We start from the raw sequence: 21,623 nt of genomic DNA on the forward strand, positions 1-21,623 counted from the left end.
GCGTGATGACTGCGAAAATTCGTTTGGAGTGTCCGTATAATGGCTATTGTAATAAAAAAAGTACGTGGAAACGACAATCAACCGGCTGTCCTGTTATGGTTCCGTGGTTTTAGGAAAATATGCGCTTCCTACGCAAGTGTTTCCTTGCACGTGAAGTCAATAACACTAAACTTGGGAGAATGCACGTGTACCTTTCAGAATCGTGGCATCAATTTTTGAAGTTTGAATTCACTGGGGTGCTTTACACGCTGCGTGTGGCGTTTTTGAGTACTTTGTGAAATGTACTCCTCAATGGTTTGAGCATTTTTCTCCTATTGATGACTTAACCTGGGACGTATATCACGAATGACGATTCTCGTCTTTCCAAACAGTGAATACTTCCCCAGGGTGCTGACGTTTTGGTGTTTAGTAGAAGTGAGCTCGAGTAGAAGTGAAAACTAGATTTAATAAAGGTTAGCATGTTTCCTGACCTAAACGCTGCATTTGCTAATATGCTGAATTCTGTGTTGTTTTTCAGATGAAGACATCACAAAAGCGCCAGCTATACGCCTCAACTTCACTTTAACCAAGGTAAGTGACGCTTACGGGTGACACCTAAGTATGTAACTTATACCACAGGGGTGGCAAACTGATGTTACATACGAGCCACTTTATTAGCCAAAAGGACTACCTTTAGTCGCGCTGGCGAAGTTTAGATCTAGATTATCGTTAGACTACAGAAAGAGTTCAGAAATATTGTTAATCCAAAAACGACAGATGGAACTACAAGTTCATATATAAGAGACTTTGCTAGGTAGAGGCCTCGGAAGACCCTGCCCGTTTTAATGTTTTCAGAAAACCACGAAATGTCGCAATTTTTAATGACTCGTTCATTCTGATTACCTCGCAATATTGCGGTAGGTGTAGTTTCGTTCTTACTTTTTCTTGTGTTTTATTCCTACATATTTTTTCATGTTTTTTAATTGCTGATAGGCAACGGCACAGGCAGTCTGAGGCCTTTGCATCGGACGAGGAGGAAAGGCCTGCAAACCGGCGCGCGGCGAGCCTATCCTCCTCTTAAGCATGTCCCATCCAGCACTGTCCTGCTTGAATCTATTGTCATGGCATGGTGCAGAACCATTTATCGATGCTTCAGCTTGTCCCGCGAAACATTTACGAGGTGTCAGTTCCTACAAGGTCGTCGGATAACTATTGCGTAGCCTTCGCATGCAACAGTAACGACAGTATGCGGAAATTGTACTCTTGGCAGCGCAAACATGCGACGTGCGTCATCAGAAGTAGTTTGTGTACATGTTGTGAACTATTTTGGCTGTGGTAGTTTTCTCCCGACGAAAGGAAGCGGCGTTTCTAAATCGCCACAGTCCAATTTAAAACTTTCTCACTATCTTTGCTTCGCGTGGGAACTGAAATATACGTGCTCTATGAACGGCCAACCCGACCCAACCCCGAAACATGCAAGCGCCGATTGTGATGTAACATTTCAACCAGCCAGCGGCATTGTTTTTACGCATTTCAAGTCTACTATGCCATGTCTACGTTGGCGTCCTGTATGAAAGAGATGCGGTGGCTCAACACAGTGATCACTGCGGTTGGTAAGCCAACATGAAACATAAGCTTTGGCATTGGCTCGACCGCTTGGCAGTTCGACAAGTGGGATTCACACAGTACGGTGTACTGCTAATACTAACCAAAACTGTTGTATTCGGGGGCGAAAACGCTGTCCAATAAACGAGGTAGTCGCGCAATGTATCTACAAATAGGTATTTGAACGCTTGTAAAAGCAAACAGCAGAACTTATTCTGAAGCCCCCAGGCTGCTACCCAGGCTGGTACGTTCGTCGCGTACGTTTCTCAACTACTAATTAATGCTAAGCCACGGCTTATAAGTGCAGGGCAAATGTTGCAGTAGGGGCACATTCATAAAACAACTTTTCAGAAATACGCAACCTACCGCCAAGGCTGAATTTAGGCTTAAACATGCATGCATATCGCGATGGATGCTCTGTCCACCTCACCGGCTGCTGGTAGCTAAATCTGAAGTTAAGTCACTTCATTAGATCGCACATAATCGCCTATAATGTAGGATACGCCACGTCACGCTAAGTAGATCTCGTGAGGCTGAAAACAACCGCAAGCACCGCCGAGCGCATATACGTGGCATAGAACACGCTGCGTTCACCCAAGCCAGCATGGCGGTGAAAGCATACAGCCAATAGATGGTGCCGCTGCCTACGCAATATTGCAGTGCTGATAAAAAGAGGTCTCGAGAAGCACTGTACTTCGTAGAACAGAAGTCGAGCGTCCGTTTTTGATGTTCTATGAGACTAGTCATTGCTTCTACGACGTGTACAGAAAATGGCTGAGGCTCCGTCGGCGAACCGTTCTGTTAAACATCCAGTCCAATCGTCACTACTAATCTGAAATTTCCAACAATATTTCCCAAAGCTTTCCATGCATGACTGTTTACGCGAGGTGACTAAACGTCCAAAAACATGAATCCGGCAGTTACAAGGGACCATCGTCGCTGCAGCCAGCCCACTGGAGAACCAGATTTGTGCCTGACTTTTTTTTCAGGAAGTGTGGAAAAAAATGTTCTCGGAAGCGAGTGCCATTTAAAAGTCTTGCATTCGCAGCAGATTGGTAAAAGGACTACCTATCGTCCGTGGCACTCAGTAGACGAAAGGTAATTCCACGACGAGTGAGATTCAACCTTCATACGGAACGGGTTAAAGCCAAACTTGCCGACAGCAATAAGTAAGGAATATACTATGCATGGCTCCCTTGACTGCCCTATATTATAATTACAGAAACCTCTTACTCCTGAGGTAGGATGTGGTATACCGCCGCAGTCGCCAATGGTACGGAGAACTAGGAGATAGTTTGTATTCCTACATGAGACAATAACTTGTCTGACGGACTTCTGCCGTACCTGAATGCGACAAAGAAGTTCCAACAACTCCTTCATAAGTATAGGCCTCAAGAATGTCATGCTATATATACAGTGTGACGAAGAAGATCGGCACGCTGAGATAGAGAGAGAGAAATCATTTACTTGGACCATCGAGGTCGTTGCTCTTGATGTCGAGTGGGGGGGTTTCCTCATTCCAGGACTCCACTGGCCATGGCTGCTCGACATACTTGCTGGACGAGGGCTTCTTGTCCCGCCAGGGTATCGCCAGTCAGCTGTACCTCCCACCGCTCAAATGACGTGCTGGCGTCTTTAAGTGTTGAGGTTTGCCCCCGCACCCCCACGAGATGTGAATGGGTGTAGGGCGTGTGTGGCCGCACCAAGGGCAGATGCCGCGATATGTATGTGGGAACATTTTACTGTATCTGTGTAGGTTTGGAAATGTGTTGGTCTGAATAAGTCTGAGAGCTACTGCCTCTTCAGTGGTGAGCTTTCTGTGAGGGGGAGGATAAATCCTGCAGTTGAGTCACTGGATCTCGAGTCGGTCGCAGTATTTGGATGGCAGGGGCACGAAGGTAAAGGGTGGGGATTGATGAGACGATTGGTCTTGCCCCGCTCGGTTGATTAGCACTCGAGATAGGGCGTTCGCACTTTCGTTCCTCTCCAGACCCACGTGGCCCGGCGTCCACGTTATTTGATGGGATCCTTGCATCCTCGGGCCTAGAATCTGAGCCGCCAGCAGCGGTGTTCGTCCGTTGGTAAAGTTACGACAGGCCTATCGCGAGGCGGTAAGGACATGAACTTCCCTACCCACCCTGTCTTGTTGCTTTTTACCAGCGCCGCGTCTATGGTCTCAGCCGCAGATGGGGTCTCTGCCCTGACGGAGGCGGCGGGGATCAAGGAGTCGCCTCTCCAGTTCGCGGCGGCTACCGCGAAGAGGCCCCTGCATGGTACGCCGCCACGTCCACGTACGTTACGTACGGGTCACCCTTGAATTGTCAGCGCTGCCTGTCGACGCGAGCCTTGCGTCGTCCTTCATGGAGTTCATGACTCATGTGCTTCGGTATCAGGTTCGCCTTGATCTTGCCATTGAGCTCAGGCGGGAGTGATCGTTGCCTATCGATGACACGGAGCTCCGTTGCCGTTTTGGTCCGGTGGATGATGGTTCTGCCCGCCGACGTGTTCTGTTGTCTGTCTTTTTGCGAAGCCATAACCGCGTCCGACAGCTCAGCGAAGGTGTTGTGGATACCGAGGACCGCTAACTGCTCATTGTAAGTGGTGACAGGAAGACCCAGGGCCGTTTTGTACGCGCCTCTGATGATGGCATCGACTTGTTTATGGTCGCGTTTGTTTAGCGAGTGGTAGTGATACGGCATGCTATACGTTACTCTGATGATGACCAGAGCCTGGACGAGGCGAAGCGTGTCCTCTTCTCACATGCTCTTGCGGCTCCTTCTAATTCGTTTGATAATCCGCGAGGTCTAGTTGGTGGCAGGCCTTAGGGTTTGGATGGTGTGGGAGGCTTTCAGGTTGGTCTGGATCCAAAAACCGAGAATCCTAATCCTATTGCCTTCCGTGATCTTCTGGCCTACAAGATAGAGGTCGATGGGGCCGGGGGACTTGTAGATTCCTCCACCGTGCACACTGATCACCTCGGACTTCTAGGACGCGCAACGCATTCCGCTCGCAGCCGCAAATCTCTCCATGGCCGTCGCGGCCTCCTGAAGGGTCGCCTCTTTTCGCCCTAGGGAGCCCTTGGTGGCCCAGAGCGTGATGTCGTCTGCGTACAGGGCGTAACCTAGGTGGGATCTTCCGCAGCTCTTTGGTCAGCGCTAGAGAATCGGGGAGACTATCGCCCCTTGCGGTGTTCCTTTGTTCGGCACGTCGATCGTATCTGATCGAGTCTGGCCTATTCCGATGGTCGCCGTCCGGCCCAACAGGAACGATTTAACGTTATTAGAGACGCGCTCCCCGCAGCTGATGTCGTTCAGTACCTTCAGAATGGCCTCGTGAGAGATGTTATCGAAGGCCCCTTTCAGGTCGAGTGCGAGCAGGAGGTGTTTTCCTCCCTTCGGGATGCCTCTGAGAACTTCTTCCCTTAGGATTAGGACCGCATCTTGCGCAGAAAGTCCCGGCCTGAAGCCAAGCATGGTGTGCGGGAAGAGCTCCCCGTCCTCTATGCAATGTTGGAGGCGGGTATCAATGACCTTCTCGTACAGCTTGCCGAGGCACGAAGTCAGCGAGATGGGACGCAGGGCGTCGATCTTGGGCTTCTTGCCGGGTTTGGGAATGGTCACGATTTCCGCGTGTTTCCACTCGTTCGGTACGTGGCCCTTGCTCCAGAGTTCCTTGTTTAGGTATTCGGTCAAGTCCTGGATGTGCATCGGGCTCACACGTTTCTAATCATGGCATTGGTGATTTTGCCAACTCCGGCAGCAATCTGGCGCTGTGAGGCTCGTGCCGCGGCATGCACCTCTTCCTTCGTGATCGGAGCGTTACATTCTGGTCTTGGTTCTCCTTCGTATTTTAGGAGGCAGGGTCGTATGGGGTCGCTACCCAGGTATCTGGTTTTTAGAATGTCAATCAGATCCTGGTCGTTTCCGTGCAACTTGTGAGCGATTTCTAGAAGCGTCTGACTGGTTGTCGATTTCGCCTTGTCGGGCTCGATCAGGCAACGTAGGATGGCCCACGTCTGCGCCGTACTCAGGTACCCTTGAGCGAGGTGCAAAATTGTACATAATGTTGCTGCGTCAGCTCGTTCGCGTAATTTCTCGCTTCGTCTGGTATTTTCTCGATTCGTAGACGTAGTTTCCGGTATCACCGCTGTCGTTTCCACCGTTTGAGGAGGCCCTCACGTGCTTCCCACAGGTGTAAGAGCCGGCGGTTGACTTCGGGCGTCTCGACCGTGCGCTGGATGTTTTCAGTGGTTTGGATGTGGGCGTCCCGGAGGTGCTTCATCCATTTCACTATGTCCGTTATACCGTTTTCGGGCGGGGGGTACTGCCTGAACGCCTCCCAGTCCGTGAGCCTAATTTCGCCAATTGATTTCTTGAGTTTCGGGGTTGAGTTTCGAGGTAGCAACCACGGGCTGACGTGCTCTTCTGTCAATAAGACTCCAAGCAAGAGGCAGTGTATTTAGCATAACAATTTGAACGGCGATATAATTTCAGCTTCGATCTTAAAACAAATTTAGTAATAATATTAGTTTACCAAATTTGCACTCATTTGCAGAAAAGAGAAGAATTATCAGAACAGAAATTATTTTGACGACGGAAACAACCACATTTTGAAAAAATTTAGTGATATCTAACGAACCTTTCCATGTGAGTTAGAGGAAAATTGGCTTCGAACATTGGCAGAACTTCCAGGAAGAATCTCGCACCAGTGGCTTAAATGTTAACGCGTAGGTGGTCAGAGCAGACTAGAAGTACGTTTGTTGCGACTGCCTACGTAGTGCCGTCTGCCGACTGCCGACGTAGTGCCGTCCTGTCTCGCTTGCTGTGTGTTGTGTTTTTCGGCGCTACAACCCTCTTCTGGTGATGTAGTGCAAGATACCTCAATTGTACTTTTTTTTTCCTAAATTGTTACGACTGCGTGAATGACCGCAATTACTGTTGTCCACTTTACAGTGCATATATTTCTTCCCCGTCCTCGCTTATTTGAACCCGACTGTCGCGAAGAACGACATACCGCCGCCGAGCAACCCTCTCACACGAGAGACAACTGCGGAATAGCGGCAACTACGAAGAAATACATGTTTACATTTGAGTGTGTTCCACGCTATGCACTGAGTGCTCAGCTCTTATAAATGCCCAGACTGCACTTTCCTTTAAAGTGAACGAACCTGAAAAGTCGCCTGTAGGCAACCTGCGCCTTCTAAGGTGTGACGAAACCATCGTTCTTCGCCTTTTCTTTTCTTGTTTTAATCTCTCATCCCCTTGCCACTCTGCAGGGTTGCAAACCAGACAGTGCCCTCTTCCGCCAGCTTAACGAGGCTTGTATAATTATCAAGCATACGAGAAAGAAGAACATAAAGATTAAAATAAAGAGAGGGTCGGGGCATGCGCAGTAGCACGACGCAGCTACAGATGGTTTCGGAGTTCTCCTCCTGGTGTGCCGTTCCTACAGTCGTGTACCGGACGTGATGTTTAACTTCGAGACCCATTAGATACCCGTGGAGCACGCAGATACTCCTAATACAGCCATCGAAAACTCCGTTTGGCCTGTTCGAGCACGTGCGGGTGCCTTTTAGAATCCGCAACTCGGGTCAAGCTTTCCAACGGTTGACTGCAGAAGTGACGTCTCCCAACTGTACTCGTCTTCATCTATGACACTTTTGTCGCGAGTACTACTGCAGGAGACCACGGGCGTCACCCGTGTAGATTATTTAAATACCTGCAGCAATGTGGACTTGTCGTGAATAACCCGAAATGGGTCTTCGAGACTTCGCAGCTGCAGTTCTTAGGCGAACACATGTATTAGTAGCAGTGAAGAATTTTCCGTGGACGACAACACTTGGCAAATTGCGAGAGTTCTTGGGCTCGTCAATTTTTTTATGTGTTTCATTCCTCATTGTGTGGAGCTCTTGCAACCACTCACCGACCTTTTTCGCAAAACAAGCAGCCTGTCTGCGACAATTCTCTCGACTTCCCAAGCCACGGCTGCCGTCACAGTCGCAAAACAAGCCGTCGCAGACAGTGTGCTTTTCACTCATTGGAGATCTCATGTTCCGACTCGAATCATTGCGGGTGCTTCAAGCGTAGTGATCGGTGCTGTACTTCAGCAACTCATTAACTTTGAGTGGCACACTCTGCGATTTTACTCTCGAAAGATTCAACCTGCTGTGAAATTCTACAGCGTTTTTGGACGCGGGCTTCTCAACTGCTGCACTACCATCCAACACTTTCGACCCTTCTTGGAAGCTCAAAAGCTTTGTATTCTCACGGACCCCAAATCCCTTGTGTACGTGTTTTGAACCAATTTCTCAAAGTACGTCACTTGAGAGCTTCGTCAATTGGCTTACGTCTCGGAAGTCATTACCACCATGCGGTAATCAAAGGTGTGGACAATGTGGAAGCTGACAGGCTCGCCCGGATGGCTGCCATCAGCTCCTCTACGCAAGCCGCAGATTGGGAGAGCTTTGTGACGGGGCAGCTTGGAGAAGCCTAGTTGTACGCTCTACGACATAATACTCATAACCTCCGACTGCAGTTGTTTCTTCATCCGTGCGCATCAAGACCACTTTGGTCTTGACGCGCACGGATGAAGAAACTTTGGTCTAAAGCTTCAGCGAACTGTGCTTAGCCTTTCGTACCCGTGGCCTATTGCCGTACTCTCTTGCGCTCTTTGCACATTATCTGCCAGCCCTAGCATCCGAGCCACGTAGTGCCTCTAGGCGGACCACTACGTATGATCTCACATGAAAACCGACATTCGTAACTAGACTCGAACTTGTATGCCCCGCCAATGCGCGAAAGTGACGTGTCATACCAAGTGGCTGACTCTGCTTTTCCTTCTACTCGGCTGGCGCTTCGATCACGTGCACATCAACGTGGTTGGTTGACATTCGTCATAACGCGGTTGCAGCTATATGCCAGCAATCATGTACCGCTGTGCGCATTGGCCTGAGGCCGTGCTCACAGCAGGCATTACTGCCGAATCTGTATCCCAAGCCTTCGTGTACGCGCGGGGCTCGCGTCTCGTTTGTCCCAGGAACATTACGACAAATCGCGGGCGGCATCTTGAATCTTCCGTATTCACGCCGCTCGCTCATCTTTTTGGCACGACTCACTGCCGAACCACTGCTTACCACGCCTGCGCAAAGAGCATGATCGAGCAGCTGCATCTCCAGCTGAAGAATGCCCTTAATGCACGGCTCGACCACGAACCCTGGGTTGACCATTTGTCCACGGTGCGGCTCGGTCTGCGAGTGGTCTATCGCAATAAAGCGGCGGACTTTGTTTTTTGAGCTCCCTTCTCGGCTTCCTGGTGACTTTTTTTCCTCCAAGGACGTATCCCCCCTATCCACAACACTGTCTTCGGCACCTCCACGACTGCGTGATACTTCTACACCCTGTACCTCCTCGCATATGAGAGCGCGACATCTTCGTGCATCCTGACCTCACGTTAGCCACTAGCGTATTCCTTCGGTGCGATGCCATCAAGCCAGCTGTGACGCCTGTCTACGACGGGTTGTTTGTCGTTCTTCAACGAACATCATATCCGGTAAGGATTCTTCAGAATGGTCATGAGGTGGCCGTCAGTCTGAACAGTCTATAAGCGGCTTACCTAGAGATGCCTCATCACACCTCACCTGTGGACATCGATGTCACCGCGCTCACTTCCTTATTTACAGTAGACATCATCTCGCCACCACGCCCACTCTTCCCACATTTCGAGGACGCTTGAAGAATTAGCAAGCATAAGAAGATGAACAAAAAATAAACAAGTGTGGTTCGTGGCGGGCGCTCGAACCCGACACGGTTCACAGACAGGTTTCGGAGAGAGGCGTCTCGTCGTGGTGTACCGTTCCTACACGTCAATCTCGTTAGGCTCATTGCCGTTCCTTGCTACTCTTTCTCTTGTTCTCAAACGGCAATGAATGCGCGACGCTGTACCACATGCTATGGGCATGCTCATACTCGAGCTCACACCTATACCATGTCTCACAACACGGCTAAGGGAGGCAGCGCTGTGCAGCTCCGACTCTACGGACTCATAAGAACTGGTCTACCGAGCGAGAAGGGCAACTAAGGCCGCTGGGCTCCTGGACTGAGGGAACTACCCACTGCTGAGCGGAGTAGCTACTCACGCTCGCGTGCTCTTCTGCATAAATGTTATTCTCTCTATCTCTGAGCGTCGTAGATTCTCAGGGCAGAGAGCTAGCGTCTGCCACAGTCCGTGCACAAAACCCCGAGACTGCAGAAGAGACGGCGATCGCCCTAGCAACCACGTGCATGGACGCAGCTGTCATCTTCTCCGATTCTGAAGCAGCTGTCAAGAACTACGTCAAGGGTCGCGTGTCGACAGAAACACTGAAGGTATTGAAGCACCGCAGTACTCCGATCCCCTACACCTGCGTGACATGGATTCCTGGGCACGAGGGGTTGGAGGGGAACGAAGAGGCACACGCCGCGGCACGAGGCCACATCTGGTGTCCCAACCCTTACTGCTCTCGTGACGCCCGGTTTGCGTCAGGGGAGGCAGAGACCGTACCCATCACCTACTCAGGGATCCTTCAACATTACAGGCTGGAACGCAGGGTGTACCCACCACCTCACCCAAAGCTCAACAAAGAAAGCAATACACTCAGAAGACTGCAAAGTAAGTCTTACATCCACGGAATCCTCATGCATAGATTATACCCAACGCTACAAGGATACCACTGCCCAATTGCGGCGTACCGGACACCTTAGCGCACCTGATCCTAGAATGTCCATGGCATCTAGACAAAGACGCATTGCCTTCACCGAGAGACTCATGTAACGCCAGACAAGAAAGCGAAGACCTCATAGAAACGTGGAAGGCCAAACTCGTCTCTGAGGACCTGGAACAACAACGACGCCTCATCGCCAGGGCCAAGGAGGCAGCGAAGGCCAGAGGGCTCCTGGAATGAGACCTTCCACCGAGAGTAGAACCGAGGCTTACCCCAAGATTCTGTTTCGAAAATAAAAGTTTATTCCTCCTCCTCCTCCTCCTCCTCCTCCTCCTCCTCCTCCTCCTCCTCCTCCTCCTCTCTCTCCCCCTCTCTTGCTTGTTTTCTCCTCATCTTCTCTAATAGTTTTTCTTTTCCTCAACCCCAGTGTATATAGATCGAAAAGCCTTCTATGGTTGACCTCGGTGCATACCCTATGCTGTATTCTCTTCTTTTTGCGCTTCAAAAAAAAAAAAAGAAACAAAGTTCCATCGGCACACTTCATCTGGTAGGAAGAACTGATTTGTTGAAGCACAATATTGACAGGTGGACTTGTTTTTCATTTAGGGGTGAGCGCTTTTCCCCGCCTAACAAATGTTACGGTTCAGCGTAGGACGCGTCCGCATGTATCGCAAGTTTCTCGAATGTTATCGATGGTTCTGTTGTCACCGAAGCTTGTGTAATCTGGTTGCTTGTGCGACGCGAATTGTTTAGAACTTAATGGATGACACGCTGGTATCATCGATTACTCTGGAACCTTCGATGACGTGTACAAAAGCCGACGCGCTCGCCTGGCAGCTGAGATTTTCGAAGATGGCCGACTGTATTCGCCGCTATCGTTGTGCTTTTTGTAGTGTAGCCGCTTCTTGAGGGCACATGTTCGCCCACTAAAACACTAGTTTCGCCATTCACAGTTTTGCTGCTTTCTTCACCGTCACTAACACGTGACAATATGCATTGCGTATTTTTTCAAACTGCCTTACAATGGCAGCTATTAAAGTAAATGCCCACTGTTGTAGTGAAAACAACGATGACAAAACAGCAACAGCTAAGTAATATACACATCCTCCGGTTGCTTTGCAGGAGCAAAGGATATCGAAGTTGTCCATATCAGCAATGGAGAAGAGCTACAAACAACAAGCCGAACTGATGATAGACTCGGTGACCGTGTGCAATGCAGCTTCTTCTCCAACTTTAGTGTTGCTAGACGGAAACACAAGTGCCAACGCAACATACGACTCGAACCTTCAGGTATGGAAACCTCATATATATATATATATATATATATATATATATATATATATATATATATATATATGACATGAAAAGCCTTAAATGATACCGCTTGAAGAAAAATTTGCTTGAAGTTTTAATTTCCAATAATAATAATAATAATAATAATAAAGAAACTTAAGTAGCTCAAGTGGTTTGGTACCGTGCCGCCTTATTTCCTAGGATAGGATAGGAATAACTTTAATAAAGTGCCGGCAGACGACGATTTAACGAGTCGTGACGCTGGCCAAGCGTCGACCCGGGGTTATACCCTACTCTGCACTAGCCCAGTTGGGCCTGTTTGTAGTGGGTCATGAGGCTTGTGCTTTTCGAGCGCACCCCGGGCCTGCTGGACGGCCCATAGTTGTGAGTCCTTGTCTGTAGACTGCAGTGCACTTTGAAGTTCTGGCGGGTAAGTCCTGGAGGTAGCTGCCGTCGGGAACCTGGCACAGTCCCACATGATGTGCCATTGGTCCGCCGGACCCGCTGCACAAACACCGCACAGCCCACTCGGATAGAGCTCTGGGTGAAGCACGTGCAGCATTGCGGGGGCGAGGAGTGACGCGGTCTGCATTTGTCTTAGGATTACGCCCTCCTCCCGACTGAGTGCCGGGGGGGGGGGGGGAGGCGGCATTGTCCGTTGAGCTAAGCGGTAACACTTGGTTACTTCGGCATAACTAGTCAATCTGTCCTTGGTTTCGAACCACCACACGGAACGGTCACTCTCGGGGGCGCGGAAGGTAAGCGCTCGCGCCGCCGAATGTGCCCTCTCGTTGTGGTTCGGTGAGGATGCACAATCGCCGGCGTGTTCCGGGAACCACTTGATACGGATGGTGCTGCCGCGGTCTTGACGTCGGAGCTTGCCGATGATGGCGGCCGCCGGCGCGCATATTCGCCCCTTGGCAAAGTTGCGCACGGCATTCCTCGAGTCGCTGAGCACGGTGCGACACTCGGCCTCGGTGACCGCCAGAGCGATGGCAACCTCCTCGGCGTATGTGGCGTTCGTGCACCGCACGCTCGCTGCCGTTGTCTTGGTGCCGGTAGCCGCCGCAACGACCACTGCCGCGAAGCCTTCCCGCTTGTATTCCGCGGCGTCCACGTACCGGGCGTGCGGGTCTTGGGCGTGTTGCTCGGTGAGGGCCTTGGCCCACGCCTGCCGCCGTTCTTGGTTGTATTCTGGGTGCATGTTCATCGGGATGGGGCCCACGTAAATGTGGGCCCACGCCTCATCTGTGATCTCGCACGGTTGCCGGCTGGGAGCTTGGGGGTTGTAACCCAGGGACGTCAGTATACTGCGGCCCGTCTTGGTGGTAGAGAGCCGTTTGAAAAGCTTGAGGTCTCCGGCGTGCAGTTCTACCGTGCGGTTGGTCAAGAAGTCTTGAATATAATTGTAGCTCGTTACCCCCATGTTGAGTCTTGATACTTGTCCTAATATGGCTGAGTGTTTGACTTTGTCGAATGCACTTTGTAAATCGAGACCCAGAATTAATTTGCTGTCTTGTGTCTTGTTGTCGACGATTTCTTGTTTGAGTTGTAACATGGCATCTTGTGTGCTGAGTCTGCGCCGGAAGCCGATCATCGTGTCAGGATAGAGGCCTTCCTTCTCTAGGTATTCCTGCCACCGGTTGGCGACCACGTGCTCCAGCACCTTGCCCACGCAGGACGTCAGCGAGATGGGACGCAGGTTGCCGATGTCCAGTGGTTTGCCCGGTTTCGGAATCAGGATCGTTCTTGCCGCTTTCCACTGTCGGGGGAGCTTGCCCAAATGCCAGCATTCATTGAAGTAATCGGTTAGGGCCTCTATCGAAGCGTCGTCCAGGTTGTGTAGCATCTTGTTTGTAACGAGATCTGGGCCGGCTGCTGAGCGGGTGTTGAGCTCGTGCAGCGCTACCCGTACCTCTGATATGGTAATGTCTCGGTCGAGCAACGCGTTGGGCAGCCCCCCGTACGGCGGGTGGGTTCCCGTTGGCGTGCCTGGCAGATACTTGGCTTCCAAGCTCCTGATAACAGCGTCTTTTCCTTGTTGTTGTGTGATGGTGTGCATGAGGCGGGCCAGGCGGTCGCGCTGGTTTGACTTGGTCTTTGTTTCGTCTAGGAGGTGCCGAAATAGATGCCATGTACAACTGCGATGCAATTCCCTGTCAGCTCGGTTGCAGGTCTCGTTCCACTGTTGACGGCACAGGAGCCTGCAATGTTGTTCAATGGCCCTATTTAATGGCCATTATTTCCTGCATTCAATGGCCCTTATTTTCTACATTTCCTGAGTTCTTGTCAATGCAAACGTTGACTGTGAGCGGAGACCACGGTGCAATATGCGCAATTCGCAGTGCACGCACCTCTGGCCTCTTTTCTTGGCCGCGGCCTGGTCGCAACTAGCGAAGAGGAAGTACTAAAGATTGTAGATGCATGTGAATAGCAGTTTCTGAGACCGACTCGAATAGTGCCTGAAGGGAAATGAATACGAAGCGAATAGTGCAGAAGTGATTCGAATGGAAGCGAATTGAACGAATACCGAATATTTTTTGGGTAGTTCGCGAATAATCTACAGCCTTATCGCCAACACTTTCAAGATCGTGATATTCGAAACAATAGCAACGTCCTCTCATTGCACTGTACATTAGTTTTTTTTTTAAACCTGAACGACATCATTAGGAGCAACTAAGGTGATTGAAAACTATGGTCTCTTAGAACCAACAGGTTCATGCATTTTTAATATTTTTTATAAATTTAACGTAGGAGGCGTGGGGGGGGGGGTGAATCAATATCTGCGCACACCTTCGCGACCAAACCAGATAAGCGTGTAGCCTGCGGCAACGCACGATGCTGCTGTTGTATAAGGTGTGTCACAATGAAAGGTTTTCCACTGAATTCCGATGATAGGGCACAGGCGTTGCATTTATTTAGAGTACCAAAGAGTGACAACTGGTGTGTGCCGTTTCTAGGGAACATCTTATTGTGACTGATTTCATTTAGCCGAAAACGACTGGCTGCGTGACAGACAAAGCGTGGTCTAGTACGTTATACCAGGAGTTTCTGTTGAGTCTTTAAGTCATTTTTGAAGAATCGCTTGTGGGAGATAGCACAATTCTAGTCGGTGAGCTGTGAACCCGCAGAGCCGGACATTACTCGCATGATAAATCTAACTGCGTCATGGACTTATTAACAACTCAATAATTGGGTTTTCAACTGATTACTTTGCGGCACACATTGAGATTTGGAAACTGTAGCTGGTGAGAGGCAAGGAATATTCACTTGAATATGCGTCTGTGGGTGACATCATTTTTGAGATGTGAGCTATCAAACTTGGGGTGAACAAGAACTGCCGTTCCACTTGCACTTTTAACGAAACGTCATTTTTTTTTTATTGAAGGACAAAAACAACTGAACCGCTAATGCATTCTTTTTGCAAAGGTCGCGAATACACATCTATAAACTGGTGTAATCTGAGAATTTGTTGGAAGTGAATCTGCCTTGCAAACTCTTCAGCTACAATTAGTAAATCGCAACATTTGCTGTCAGGTAAACAATTAAATATAATTTGTGACCGTTTGTTCAATAGTCAAATATACATTTAGAATCTTTGTTCAATGTCCACCCGCTTGAGAAGTCAAACTAAGTTGTTAGAATTCTGTCATCTGTCACAGATTATTTCTCCAAATTGTTTCAAGGGTTCGCAGAAACATCGAGCTTATATATCCGCTGTGGATGAGATTAAGGTTATCGCATCTTTGCTTCATTTTCTTTAGCTTGATCGCGTACAGTCGATGATTTATAGCCTTCGAAAAGCACTCTAAAAATCTCCAATGTTCCATTGGTGGCTATTCGATCATCAAATAAATTAGTTAATATTCCATTGACTTTCAGTTGCAATTTATTTCTGTCATAAGTGGTAGGCATGCTTGCATAAGTATGCAGGAGGAGGTCCCAAAGCATGGAGATGAAAGGGTACCTCCGGTCAGAAAATGCGTACATTTGTGGAAATATATAGCACAACGCAGCAATTAGTAGCCACTAAGTGAATATTATGCACACTAAATGTAGTACAAACCTCAAATAATACAAAATCAGTAACTAACAGTAAATTAAAATAGCAGTTAAGGCATTCGCAGCCGCAGAAAGCAACACTTTTTATGAAGTGTACAACTGAAAAACACCGACAAAAGGAAAAACGAAAGAGAAATGAGCAGGAGTGAAGTGAAAGTCAAATGGTTAGTCAAAAGTTTCGCTTCTTAGCATGCTCCTAAAATATTGTAATTATTACGTACACATATATTTTATCATGACATCAAAATACACAAGGAAAACAATGCGTTATTCAAGGGACCCTAAACTACTTTGATGATTTTGTAAAAACATACTGAGTCGTTAGGGCAGGTTCTTCTGATGATTAGGCTACGCATTTAGGGGTTCAGCGACCAAGTTAATTTGTTATAACATTTAAAAATGTGGATCGCGAGTGATCGCAGCAGCGCCGCTCTCCTGAGTTTTCATTGCTTCATGCCAATTGACGCGTTTGACCCAAATGACGCCATTTGGGCAAGCTATCCGACTGGCCACCCGGGATAGCGTCATCAAATATTTTTCCAGATTTATGGTGAATCAATATCGTTCGCTATAGTTGGAATGTTGCTTAATTTGTTGCTATATAATGTAACAGACATGCAACAGACAACGACAATTTATCACTACACTCGAGCACTTCTGGTACACAGCAAGTATTGCCTGCTTTTCTTTTTTAGAACCTGCTCTGTGCTGACGCGAGGTGCGCGGTCAGTTTTGGTCTCGAGCTTTCTTTTCGCGTTCACTATGGTTCGCCCTTGTTGCGTTGTGGGCTGCAAATCTAGGATTGGTAACATGTCAAGCTCAAGCTGCGACTTCATGTCCCTCTGCAACGCAGCAGGCGACCGGAGTAGCAGCAGTACGTAGGATTGTCGGCATTCGATTGACGCCAGTACTGGCGCGTTTGCGGCCGTCACTCCACAACGGAGGATTACTACCACGAGAGAGACTTCTAGCATAGCCAGTATTCGAGTACACAGGAACCGCAAGCGGACTGGGCCTTTTACCGGAAGACCGGAGGCACAGAAGTGAATGGCCTTCATGGTGCAGCCACCTCGTGGCACAGAGCTCAACTTGACAAAGCCAAAGAGATAATATAGTGGTGTAGTTTACTTTGCTGCTCACATAAATATTTGGCAGGAACGAAATCCTGAACATGTTGCCTCTTTAAATGTTTAAAATATTTTAATCTTCGTTACAGAAATATAAACTCTGTGTTTTGCTGGTTCAGCTCTAGGCCACCAGGTGTCTGCATCACTCAGGCCGCTCATGTTTACGCTAAAGCCCCGTTATCACAGCATTAGGAGTACGGAAGGGCTTTAGCTTACGCCTCCACCCATCCGTCAGAACGCCCAGCTTGCCTGCGGTTACCGGAATACTCCACATGCTCGGCGCTGCGGCAGAACGTCGCCACGCACAGCTTGGATTGCATTCGTGGAGAATCGAGTGCCAGGCGCCTAAAGGAGCGGTTGGAGAGTCTTCGCGCGCTAGCCCCCGGACCACCCGAAGTAGACGACACGACGTCACATCATGACGCAGAGCCAGTGAAGGCGGAGCTTAACCTTTATGACTCGGCGATCGAGTTGAGAACAAGCGTGACTATCGAGCAGGGTAACTTGTAATCATCCGTATCTGCCTTAATACAAGACGCTTCACTTAAATTGTAGCGCTAAAGTTTTACTGTAGCTGTACCCCACGCGTGTACAAAATTTGTCCAAAACGTTTCAGTGACCCTTTAAAGAACAAAGCAATTGTTCTGGTTATTTCCTTTTCGGTTATCCAGTGCATGCCTACATAGCCTATAGAGCCAAACCTGCGGTGTTCTGAAAAGTCATTCAAGGATTCCAATGTGTCTTTCGCATATTCACAGTAATTTAATGATCACCGTAGTCTAAGGCACTACGACACAGTTTAGAGCAATTTTTTATCTCTTTGATTGTTAGGCGACTGAGCTATTTGTTACTAAAGTGGCCATACAAGATAAATAGAAATACAGCGTTTTCTTGCTTCGAAGTCATTTGGTTTCGGTGTTGTGAAAAGCTGTTAGCTAGATAATATGAACCAAAGTTGTTCAAATCTGATGCCTAAAATTTTTATAATTAGCTAGATTGATGGTATATTTATTCGGGTGTGAGCACTGAGTATAGCTTTGGCTTCTGCTTGTGCGTAAATGTACAAGCATAGCAACAAGAAGCTTTATATCAATGTAGACATTTAGGAAACTTATGACAGGTAGTAGCCTCTTTGCAGATTTACACATTATTTCTTTGCCTTTATTTTTTATTTTTCCGCAAGCCATTCCAACAGTCGCAATGATGACGATAACTGCAGCTTGAGTGCCTTTACGCTTGGCAGCATATGGTGTTGCATCACTACACTATTATTTAGTTGAACTTAAGTTCCGGCAGCAACGAGTAAAAAAGGCAAATATGTTCAAGTTACATGAATGAAATGGCATTCCACATGAAATTATAGACTATATAGAATGACATTTCAAATCAGTGAAATGCTTTCCTTTTATATTTGTATATTAAACATGATATTGAAGAAATCGACATATACCACGTCTTTATTGAACTCATCCCTAAACGTAAGGAGGCTGAAAGCATATTCATTCCTAATGTCTATAGTAGCCCAAAGTGCCGACGTCACAAGTTCGGAACTCTATTCAGGAAGGCTCTCAGAATCTCCCAAAGAAAGACCATATTATTATTAGGTGACTTTAACGCTCCCTACACTGCATGGGGATACCGCACAGAGGTAGTCAAAGGTCGTAATCTTTGGCTAGAAGCCCAGCAACAGGGACTGACTCTCATCACAGACCCCCAGAGACCCACCCGTATCGGGAATAGTGTCAGTGTTGACACCACTCTCGACCTAACTTTCATCAAAAACATAGGCAACTATGATTGCTAATACCGGGGAAAGCCTCGGTAGGGACCACTATATCAGGCGGGTCCAGCGCGCAAGAAAGGCAAACGTGTTTCGCTCACGGAATGGGACCGCTTCCGCGATATTCGGGAGACAACCGCCACCGAGCATATAAACGATATCGACGCCTGGATCGGGGATCTCAGAGATTGCGTGAGACGCGCCACGAGGGAAATCGCTGAAGACGATAGTCTGGTCGAGGTGGATAGCCGCCTCCTACACTTGTGGGAAGCCAAAAAGGGCATGCAAACCCGCTGGAAAAAGAATAAACTAAACCGTACACTCCGCTTGCGCATCGCGCAAATCAACATGGAAATCGAGGAATACGCTAACCAATTAACAAAACACCAATGGGAAAATATATGCGACAGCATGCAGGGACAACTCGGTCTAGCCAAAACGTGGAATCTCCTCCGATATTTTATGGACCCGGATAAAAGTAAATCGGAGCAGAGGAAATGCCTCAATAAGATCACTCACCAATACCAGGGCGCGAACGACGAGCTCCTAACAGAGCTCAGAACCCGGTACATAGGCACAAATGCACAAATCCCCCAGATGCCATACACTGGTCCGGAGAATCTTAACCTAGATGCACCCATCCTAGAGGCCGAAGTACGAGCCGTCTTGCTGAAACTCCGAACTAAATCTGCACCAGGCCCCGATGGCATAACAAATAAGACCCTCCGAAATCTAGTCGACGTATCTATCACTGCCTTAACAGAGCACTTCAACCGCTGTTGGGAAACAGGCTCTATCCCCTCGAAATGGAAGCATGCACAAATAATATTCATACCTAAACATGGTAAGCGACGACAGCTCGAGAACTTACGCCCGATCTCTCTGACCTCATGCGTAGGAAAACTCATGGAGCACGTTATACTTCACCACCTCCTCAATATTGCGGAGGACAACAACTTATTCCCGAACTTCATAATTGGCTTTCGTCCAAAACTTTCCACGCAAGACATCATGCTTCAGCTTAAACATCAAGTTCTGGACCACATATCCAAGAATGGTACCCGGGCTGTCCTGGGCCTTGATCTTACAAAGGCCTTTGACAACGTAGCGCATCAGGCTATACTAGAGAATCTGCAGTACCTAGGTGTGGGCCAGAGGACCTACAACTACATCAAAGATTTCCTCAACCACCGCACAGCGAAACTAAGAATAGGAGAACTACAATCGGACAAGATCCCTCTTGGAAGTCGTGGCACACCACAGGGATCAGTCTTATCCCCCTTCCTCTTTATTTAGCGATGATCCGATTACCGGAACAACTTAATCAGATTCCAGATCTACACCACAGTCTGTATGCCGACGAGATCACCCTGTGGGTGGTTAAAGGTAGCGATGGAGATATAGAAACCACGCTACAACAAGCTGTAGACACAGTTGAAAAGTGCGTGACCGACAAAGGCCTCACCTGTTCCCCGCAAGAATCAGAACTCTTCCTACTCAGAGCCCCTACAAACCGCAAATCCGACACTGCACCACCCCCAGAAATCACTGTGCGAGCCGGAGGAGGCGCAAACCCGCTGCTGGCCACCATCCGTGTACTAGGCCTCTTCATGCAAGCTCACGGGCGCAACGGCAACACAATTCATAAACTTGAAGCATGCGTTCAGCAGACGATGCGGCTCATTTCAAGAATTTCCAACCGACACTCTGGCATGAAAGAAGCCAACCTCATTAGGTTGGTACAAGCCTTCGTTCTCAGCCGCATCACGTACATCACCCCGTACCTCTGCCTCAAAGGGGCTGAGAGAGAAAAAATAGAGGGAATTATCCGGAGGGCCTATAAACAGGCTCTTGGTCTACCTATAAGAACGACTAACGCTAAATTGCTAGCCCTAGGTGTGCACAACACCCTCGATGAACTTATGGAAGCGCACCCTTTATCTCAATACGAAAGGCTAGCTCAGATTGCCGCCGGGCGTAACATCCTCCAGAATCTCAGCATCTACTACGAGTCGATGCAAAGCATTAAAGTAGACGTTCCTCACGATCAGAGGCGCCATCTCAAAATTAATCCACTCCCTAAAAACATGCACCCTGAATTCCACAAGGAAAGGAGGGCCGAGCGTTCCAAAGCCCTACATCAGAAATTCCACGCCTTCAAAGACGTAGTCTATGTCGACGCAGCAGAGTATATAGAACGCAACTGTATGTCCCTCGAAGCGGTGGGCTCCTCAGGTCAAATACGGGCTGGTGGTTCAATCCGCACCAGAAGCTTCGAAACAGCGGAAGAGGCGCTATCGCTCTGGCAATAGCCTCCACACATTGTCATTACATTACTGGCGATTGCAGAGCAGCAGTACGCAATTTTACGAAAGGTCGGGTCTCGGCTCCCGTAAAACACATAGTAGACACCAACCAACACCCACGACCAATCCAGATCATTTTGGCACTAACACACACTCCAGGCCTGTTGGTGTTGAGAAAATTGCACAAACAGGCCTGGAGTGCGGCCTGATTCTGGTGACCAGAACCGGTAACGCACTCTCTCACCAGAGCAGGATTGGCCACCCTGGTGCAGTACTTGGCCACAACCTCCTATATGAACACAACAATCCAACCCCGGCCCTCAGTCCCCAGCAGCTGCGAAGCAACTGACCACGGCAGCGGTCAGACCTGCGACGCTGCAGAGGCTGCTAAGAATCCCTGGCTCCGGACAGGCCGCCATTGGAATATGAACCTGGCAACGTTTAACGCTAGAACGTTATCTAGTGAGACGCGTCTAGCAGTGCTATTGGAGGAATTAGAGGGCAGTAAATGGGATATAATAGGGCTCAGTGAAGTTAGGAGGCCAAAAGAAGCATATACAGTGCTAAAAAGCGGGCACGTCCTGTGCTACCGGGGCTTAGCCGAGAGACGAGAACTAGGAGTCGGATTCCTGAATAATAAGAACATAGCTGGTAACATACAGGAATTCTATAGCATTAACGAGAGGGAGGCATGTCTTGTTGTGAAACTTAATAAGAGGTACAAAATGAAGGTTGTACAGGTCTACGCCCCTACATCTAGTCATGATGACCAG

General features: G+C 48.6%; 1 protein-coding gene across 1 annotated transcript in view; it reads left to right on the top strand.

Moving 5' to 3' along the window:
- LOC126525091 (lysosomal alpha-glucosidase-like) overlaps positions 1 to 21,623 on the top strand; it is a 90,444-nt gene that overhangs the window by 63,742 nt on the left and 5,079 nt on the right. The window contains exons 21-22 of the mRNA XM_072287323.1: positions 518 to 570; positions 11,405 to 11,572. Of these exons, the coding sequence (XP_072143424.1) occupies positions 518 to 570; positions 11,405 to 11,572 (221 nt within the window). The remainder of the gene's footprint in view (positions 1 to 517; positions 571 to 11,404; positions 11,573 to 21,623) is intronic.

This window comes from Dermacentor andersoni, chromosome 3 (assembly GCF_023375885.2).
Source record: "Dermacentor andersoni chromosome 3, qqDerAnde1_hic_scaffold, whole genome shotgun sequence".
Lineage (NCBI taxonomy): Eukaryota > Metazoa > Arthropoda > Arachnida > Ixodida > Ixodidae > Dermacentor > Dermacentor andersoni.